The 8,824-nt window shown below is 42.9% G+C and overlaps 1 protein-coding gene across 1 annotated transcript in view; it reads right to left on the bottom strand.

The window, feature by feature from the left end:
* Positions 1-527: 527 nt before the first annotated feature.
* The window catches only part of LOC109306710 (alkylated DNA repair protein alkB homolog 8-like), a 32,482-nt gene continuing 24,185 nt past the window's right edge, over positions 528-8,824 (bottom strand). Inside the window, exons 4-5 of the mRNA XM_019530246.1 lie at positions 5,552-5,701; positions 528-1,197 (exon numbers count right to left, since the gene is read on the bottom strand). Coding sequence (XP_019385791.1) covers positions 628-1,197; positions 5,552-5,701 — 720 coding nt within the window. The 3' untranslated portion in view covers positions 528-627. The remainder of the gene's footprint in view (positions 1,198-5,551; positions 5,702-8,824) is intronic.

Raw genomic sequence — 8,824 nt, 5'->3', positions numbered from 1 at the left:
ACTTAGGGAGTTGAAATCACTCCCATCTGTCCTCAAGAGTGCACTGAACATTTTTTGCACTACTCATAAAGTCTGAACTTTCAGAATTTTTAGCTTCTGCTTTCACAATAACAGAGTGCTACTGCAAGGCAAGACAGATAAATTACTCATCTTGAAAGCAAAAATAATTAAAAATAAAGCTGGCTAGAAAATTCAAATTGGGCAAATGTGTCATGTCTTGGAAATCTTCATTCTGTCAGCCAAGCTGCATGTTGGTGAACAATCATGGAAACCCTGGGGAACACAAGGAGTTTGAGTGGGTAGGAAAGAAAGAGAAGTGGTAGGGAATCAGGCCCTTTTGGCTTTAAAACTATATGTCATGGGTGAAATTCTGGCCCTATAAAGGCCACAAGAGTCATGGCACTGGCTTCCATGGGACTGGTATTTTCCTCTTGCTCTTACCTCTACTTGGATTCAATGAAGCAAAATAAATTTTCCCCTAGGGTAATACCAAAGTTTACAACACAAGGAGGCACAATACCCAGCACTAATGCCTTAAAATAACAGTTTATTTGTATAATTTAGAAGAGTGTTGGAGGACACTGTCCCAGGTGTCGATTCAAAATGGACAGCAGGAAGTATGATTGGTTACTGCCTTTCAAGAACCACACACCAGTTTCCCTGATCATAGTAACTCCTTTGAATTCTTATACCATCCAGGGTTTTGCAGGCTGCTTCAAGTTCTCCTTCACAGAACACATGATAATAGCGGTGGAAAACAGGTCTGAGTTCCTGCAATTTGTTAGAGCCAGCTGGGAGCTGCAGAGTTGTGACACTTTCTCCTTTCTTTTTAGTGCCACCTTTGAGGTGCCAGGGAACAAGTAAGTCTTGTGAATGAAAGGAAGTCCTGTTAGTGTGAACAGGCAGACTGGAGTTAATGACCTGCTTTGCAATGTAGCCTTTGTCCTCAGAATCATTAAGGACTCCATCAGAGACTGTCAAGTCTTGGGTGCTGTTGTCAGGTGTTTGATCACCAACTGGTCCCTGGGCAACACCAGTATCAATTTCCTCCTCCTTCCCTTTCTTAGCTTTCTTTTCTTTAAGATACTTAGACTTCTGGTTGTTGTATTCTTGTTCCATTGCCCAGACATAAATGAGTGCCTTTCCACCAGGCCTTAGAAGCCGGGCTAATTCATGAAGACTAGCTAGTCTTCTTTCCTAGGAAAGAAAAAGCATAAGGAGCCAGTCTGAAGTTAGTATACAAACAGGAACATAGGAGAAGAGAATTGACAACAACATTGCTGCTGCAGTAAATGCTGCCTCTCTGCTTGCTCCCCAGTTCAGAAAGAGGAAGGGTTTTGTTTGTTTGTTTTTAAAATAAATCATGGTCTATAACAATATCTTCTCTGTCTGAGACAGGCAAGCATACAGTGTCACCCTCCTCCAGCTTGGAGCTGAGAAGCAGCAATTATTTCATAAATCAGTCAAATTCTGAATGTGCTAGACATGTGAACTGGTCCAAGACAGCATGGGAGCTACTTTTGCTTACTATGTGTGAAAACATCAGCTGCACAAATATTATTGCTATTATTATTACAGTATTGTCTGGAGATGCCACTTGAGGTCAAGGACCCATTGTGCCCGTGTTATAAAACACCTAGTCCCTGCTCAGATAAGCTTACAGTCTAAACAGACAGGAGCAAGTACTATTATTCCCATTTTACAAGTGAAAAAACAGCATGGAAAGACCAGAAGATGTATCCAAGGTCTAAGAGGAAACTGCAGGCTGACTTGAACTGAATCCAATCTCTCAAAAGCCTTCCTCTCTCTACCGCCATGTTTTTAGGAAAGCTAAAAGTAAAATACATTGGGTATTTCTACACATACTCCAGGAAGCAATGAGGGGGTAGGGGACACTTTAATCAAAGTGGCTCCAAGAGCTGCTCTGATTAAAGTGCCCAGAGAGTCACATGTATTTCATAGACATTAGGGCTGGAAGGGACCTCGGGAGATCATCGAGTCCAGCCCCCTGCCCAAAGGGCAGGAAGTCAGCTGGGGTCATAGGATCCCAGCAAGATAAGCATCCAATTTACTCTTGAAGGTGTTCAATGTAGGTGCTTGAACCACCTCCGCTGGCAGACTGTTCCAGACCTTGGGGGGCTCGGACAGTAAAATTCTTCCTTATGTCCAGCCTGAAACGGTCTTGCAGGAGTTTGTGACCGTTTGACCTCGTCATCCCTTGGGGCGCTCTGGTGAACAGTCGTTCCCCCAGATCCTGGTGTTCACCCCTGATAAACTTATAGGTGGCCATCAGATCACCCCTAAGCCTGCGCTTTTCCAGGCTAAAGAGTCCCGTGGCTCTCAGCCTGTCATCGTAAGATCTGTTTTCCTGACCTCCGATCATGCGCGTGGCTCTCCTCTGGACTCTCTCAAGCTTCTCCACATCCTTTTTGAATTGTGGAGCCCAAAACTGGACGCAGTAGTCCAGCTGAAAAATAGTGGCAGGGTTTGCTGAGCTCCAGTTAAAACTCCCCCACTGCCATTTTTCAGCATGGGGATGCTCATGAGTGACTGGTGCCTCCTGAATCTGGGGGGGGACACCCACAGAAGCCTCCAACAGCGGTGGCCCTGTCAGGGGGGGCACCAGCCCTACTGACAGCATCAGTGTTGGCCATCGGGGGGGGCACTGGCCCCATCGGGGTGGGGGGGGCATGTGCACCCCCTACCAGTTATCTATTGGGACACCAATACATGCGATGCTGGAGTCTGATGGAGTGTGGTAATTACCACACTCCACCAGACTCAATTAACTGAGTCTGCTTCGATGCACTGTAATTACAGAGCATCAGAACAGCCTCAATGTATATGTATAGGCGCCCAATTGGATAAACTCTAGTTTCCTTTTAAGCACTTCAGGGGCACTTCAATAGCCACAGAACTGCAATTTCTGGCATTTACACAAAGTTTGGATTCTACATAGTTACACTCACCCTACACTTCCCTTCTGAGCATGCTTAGTAGGCTGAACTCTGGCTGCAGGTTGGCCTGAGGAAACAGAATCACCTCGGCATGCCTGTAACAGCATTTATGATAAGATAACAGATAACAGGAGAAGGATAATATGGTATGGATAGTATGGCTAAATCTTGATAAAGGACTTGTTTTATCAAGATTTAAGCAAAACTTTTCATAGCAGACCCCATGGGAAATTCCTGGCCAAACTCAACAGGATGGATCAACGCTGCAGCTGTGGGGCAGATAAGGAGTTGGCTTAAAGGGAGACTCAAACAGAGCAGAAACTATCCCACAGCTGTTTATCCATTTTATCCAAATATTATCAAATACAAGGTGCAGAAGAGCCATTGAAGAAGAAGCTAGAGCGCCCTCTTCTCCAGGGCAGCATCCGTCTCTGTGAACTGCTTTTCCTGACTTGCTCTCTTCCTCCTGGCCTCACATAGCTTCCCTTCCTGCCAAGTAGGCCTACTTCAAGAACAGGGCTGGAAAAAGCTTGGGGGTTACAGCACTTTGATGGGATGTGGGAGAAACAGCATAAGGGGAACCTAGAACTTCTTCTCCAATCACTCTGGCAAGTGCCCCAATTTGTAGGCTGTTGGGCTAAATGATCAGAGGATGGTTGTCCCAGTCCCCCCCTTTTCTCTTCCAGTTTACTTCTGGGAGGTTTGCATGTACCTGAGTGATCCTAGTCCACCACAGGTAGAAATAGATTCCAAACTGTATATGAGTGCCAAAAATTGCAGTTTTGTGGCTATGTAAGTGCCACTTAGGCATGTAAAGGTGAAACAGGATGTAGCTCAGTATCTGTAACAATCAAAGTAATCTCTTCAAGCAGAAAGGAACAACAGGGGTCTGCACACAGCATGGGAAAAATAACAGGAATAGTGATGCCAATTGAGACTCGCAGGCCTGAGGACACCTTAAAAATACAATGCAGAGCTTTTGTAATCTTTCATCACCGAAGACAGAACACGGTGAGCATTGGAAAGTAGCTGGAGAAAACAGAGCAACTGGCAAGAAACAGACAAGACATGAAGGGAATGTGTAAAGATAGTAGCAAGATATCAGTTCATCTCACATGCTCAGACAGCTTCGTATACCAGGCTAGATCCCTTCTCTTTAATCTCATCTTGGACATCTTCATCTCTTCCTCTTCAACTGCTTAGGTTATAAAGTTCAGATCCATACTGGGATCCATACCTAACTTTCAGGGGCACCTAAATGCTTTACACAGTGAACACGGCACCTAGGAGTGGGACTCACAACAGCCAGCATGATGAACAGAAGGAAGACTTAAGCCAGCAAATAGCAAATGATGGAGTAGGGTGTGTCCAAAATCCTGGCCCTCTGCCACACTTCGGCACCTATGTGAAGCTGGGATTCACAGCCTGAAATCTGTCTACACAACACAACTGGGAGCCTGCCTCTACCCCAGTGAGGAGGAACTCAGCAAGGAGTGGGGGACGTGATTCTGGTCTTTGCTCCCAACACTGCTTATATGCTTTATGCAATGACTTCAATACGTGCAGCCCCTGAAACAGGGGCCACAATTCCGTGGTTCCCATCTTCCAAGGAAGTGCCTTCATCATTGAGCAAGTGTCACGCTTACATTTGCCTATTCATTTTCTGGCTCCACGAAACATGCATCCCAGTTTCAACAGGAGTGCAGCATGCCCCCATCTCAGGCCAGCCAGTAGCCAGGGCACTATATGGGGAGGTGGGAGATGTTGGTTTCAATCCCTGCAGACTGAGGAAGGCACTTTCCTTCGTCACTGCACTAACCACTAGGATATGACATAAAAGGTGGCTATCACTACCACTACAGCTCCATTTGTTCCTTCTCTACCTGTTTTAGGGTGAAGTGGCCATGGCTGCTGTGTTTTGTGCTGAACTCAGTGTTATCAGCATGTGCTGCCTGTGTTCTGAGCATGCCACCAGATCAGGCCCCTTCAGCAACACAAGCAGTTTCACTTTGTGTGCCCCAAAGAGCCCTAGGCAGGAGAGAGGTGATAGGGTGTTAAGTTCAGCCAAGATTACAACAATTCTGAATGTGGGCAGCAGCAGAACTTTAGGTGCCCAAATAAGTTTTCTCACAAAAACTTTGTGCCAGCTGTTTCTCAGGTACCTAAGCAGAGCTTTGGTGGATCGTCTGCTTAGACTTAGGCAACTTAGTTCTGCTTCAGTTACATTTCAGGTAACAAAATGCATTTTTGGATGTGGCCCTAAGCTCTTACAGAAAAAGCAATCACTGACTGGGTCTCACTGCAGTACAATTTATTATTGTCATTACTACTACTACCATTAGTGCCTGGAGTTTCCATTCCTACTGTGCTAGAGCTGCACAGAAAAAAAAGCAGACACCTCCTGCCATGAAAGTCTTACAAGGAGAGTAACCTAAATACATATTAAACTTAAATTAATAACAATAAGTTCAAGATGCAGCACGTCTAACAATATCAACCTGTTCATCACACTATCTTCTTAGTACTCAACCCCATAGCAAGTGTTAGGATTTCTAAAGAAATAGGAATGGCAACTAAAGAAAGCATTGACTTACTGCTGTTGAAAAATGGTGGATTACAGCAATGGAAATGCAGGCATCACAAGAACCACTTCGAAATGGCACAGACAAGGCATCACAGACAAAAGCCTCGCATTCTTTTTCTCCGCAAATGTCCACAAGGTTTTTGCTACGATCACAGCCAACCTGCAACAGAAGGTGTTTTATTAAACTGCTGTTTTTCACAGAAGAAGAATGTCAAGACTAGTGCCATCATCTTCTGCAACTGAAATATTTTAGTGGATATGTTTTGGTAAAACAGTACGTTGTTGATAGCAATATGAAACCATACTATAGGAAAATGGGCTGGGTGGGAGGGAAGTGCTTTGCATTTCTTTTTTTCCTTTTGCTACTTATTTAAAGTGGACTGGGGAGGTGATGAGCTACCAGACAATTAGTTATGGCTCCTTGGTTCTTCCTCAGCACAAGCTGAACCAGCCTTGAGGTTTCTTATGAAATTGTATGCCAGTGGAGGGTCAACAGTGTGATGGAGAGTCTATCCTGCTCACCAAATTCTCTCTTTTTTCCTTCAGCTGTTGGCTTTACACTAACAGGGAGTCAGTCCACCTCTATCCAGATAACCTCCATCCAGTTAAGTCTCCATTGGCTGGTCTAGCTAGAATCCAACCATTCTTCACTGCCTGAGCAGTGCAAAGCGACTTGGGAAGAACAAAGGATCTTATCCCTAATCCTTTATATGAGAAAAGGTTTGAGTAGCAGCCAAGAGATAAACTCCAATGATAGTTCCAATGACAAAATTCTCATTCGCTGATTCCAGCAGAGCCAAGGGTTTGGCTCTGCACATTACATTTTAGCTTGGTAATGTTTTAAAAACAGCTACAACACCGAATGCCCAAAATACTGGGTTTTCAAGTGGAATAAAACAATTCACATCTAACACTGGGAGCACAATTCTTGCCACTTTAGTTTCTCTTTATCTTCTAAAAACCTCAGCACAAAAGCAAAGGCATTTTAAGAGACAGTGAATGCTGAGATGTGTCAAAAGATCAGTTTTAGGGTAGTTTTCATAAAATGCTATTTCTTCCCTTGACCTTGTTTCCCTGTCTCTCTCAAGGCTGGAAGAAACCAATATCTACAAACAGCTTCTTACATGCTTTGCATAACAACAATAAATCAGTGGTGATCAAGGTCTTTCTGTAAAAAACCTCTCAGTGAAGCATGTATTGCTCTGATTTTAACCTGTGTGAGTTGAATTTCATAATTAAACCAATGCTTTGATATCCAAATGTATTCTAAACTCAGGTTGTCCAAGAATATTATATTTACTTTTGTTCCAGATAATCCAACAATAAGCAGTTAGTGAAAAAAACATGTTCAGATTCCTGGATAATTATTGATGACAGATTTTGTTGCATTTTAAACACAGAGAAGATTAAGTCAGTCTTGATGCAAGAATAGCAAACCACCTGCTCTAACTCAACAACTTCAGAAAGGTGACAGCCTATCTTAAAGAAAAAAAATCTCTTCTGCACCGATTAGTGAAAAATTACTATTGGGAAAGACAATACCATAAAAACCTGGCTTTTTTGTTATAATTCTACATTCCTATGGTAAGTAGTTTTCGAACATAAGAAGCCAGCCTGCAATGCAGACGGCAGGCCCAGATCCTCAGAAAAATTACCAGTTCTTTCACTGGGAGTTCTGCCCAGGCCAGGACTGCCAGATGTGGTCCAAAGTAAAAGTAGTTCTGGAGAAAAGGTGCTGAACCAGCAGTCTAAGAAAATGGAATGCTCTGCTCTGGAATCCTCCTCCTCAGACCCTTGGCTGAGTTTATAAAATTAAGCCAGCTAGCGCTCATTCTGGTGGCTGATTTATGGGATGTGCATCCTTTTGGAACTAAACTGAGATATCCACGTCATTCCACACTGGAATCCAATGGTAGTGTCAAGAGATGATTTTGAACTGATCACCTGTACATGAAAGGCTCTGTACCTCACTGCCAGTACCTTCCAGTCTTCTGTGACTAGGATGGCACAAGTTTGCAGCAGTTAATAAAACACAAAGAGCCAAATTAACCATTGTTATTAGTGGAGTGAGCATTAGTGATTTCCATAGGATTGCCATAATTTATACCACTGTTCAATTTAGCCCTCAATTTATACAATACAAGTGGGCATACGCAGTGTGAACTCAAACACAGAAATGACCTTGAAAGGGACCACACTGCACAATGATGAAATCCAATGCACTGAACCTGAGAAGAAGAAAGACTGCCAGAATGTGAAGTCCTAATTTGCATGTAAATTATACCAAATAACTGTGAAGTCAGGCTTAGTTGCAATGTCATACTTATTAAAGTGAATCTACCACCCAAAACAAAAGATTGTATCTTGCAATGAAACAGGAGACCTTGAAATATATCACTTAGAATGCACAGCACCTCTGCAAAGGATAAACTAGGCTTAATGTTAAATTGTCTAGTGTAAATATTATGATAGATACTGCATGAACGTGCATAAAAATTGGGCACACAGAGTCACCATAAATCTTTCTCTTACTAGAGAGAAGCAAGCTTAGGATCCTTACCAGGATTATCACAGGATGACATTTTTAATATATAGTTATGAAAGATTTATAGTACTTTTTACAAATCAATGTGAGAACTATGTATTCATTGGTATTGGCTTAGATCTTTTTTTAAAAAGATGAGCCAGATCCTCAGCCAGTATGAACTAGTTGATTCCATGACAAAACACAGCCAAAGTTCTGGCCCACATTTTGAGGAGTATGTTTGGGAATTTTTTTTGCCGGGCGCAAGAGGTGTTGTTCAGGGAGATGGCTATGTAACGCTGAGAGTCAGAACTCAAAATCCCTGTTGTACATGTACGCTTTAATGTGCAGTAGCCTATTTTACTGTGCAGTAAAGTGTCACATTAAAAAAGCATATGATTATACTTAAATGTAGTAAAATAGGCCACTGAGCATTAAGCATAACTTAAAAACTGTTCGCATTCATTACTGCACGTTACGGCAGCCTAATACACATTTGTTTAGTACCTCACACTGGAGGTGCTAAATTTAAAGCACATTAGGAAAAGTGCCTCAATGCGTGTGTAGACTGCTATCTTTTTTCTAGCAGCAGAGAAGGGGGGAAGAATTATTACTATTTTGGGATGTCCAAAAACCTCACAAAAACAAGACATGGCTCCACAATTTAAAAAGGATGTGGCAAAGCTTGAGAGAGTCCAGAGGAGAGCCACACGCATGATCAGAGGTCAAGAAAACAGATCTTACGATGACAGGCTGAGA

Source organism: Crocodylus porosus, unplaced genomic scaffold (genome assembly GCF_001723895.1).
Source record: "Crocodylus porosus isolate Cpor-Errol unplaced genomic scaffold, CroPor_comp1, whole genome shotgun sequence".
Lineage (NCBI taxonomy): Eukaryota > Metazoa > Chordata > Crocodylia > Crocodylidae > Crocodylus > Crocodylus porosus.
The sequence above is the reverse complement of the archived record's forward strand: the minus strand, read 5'-3'. Positions and strand labels throughout refer to the sequence as shown.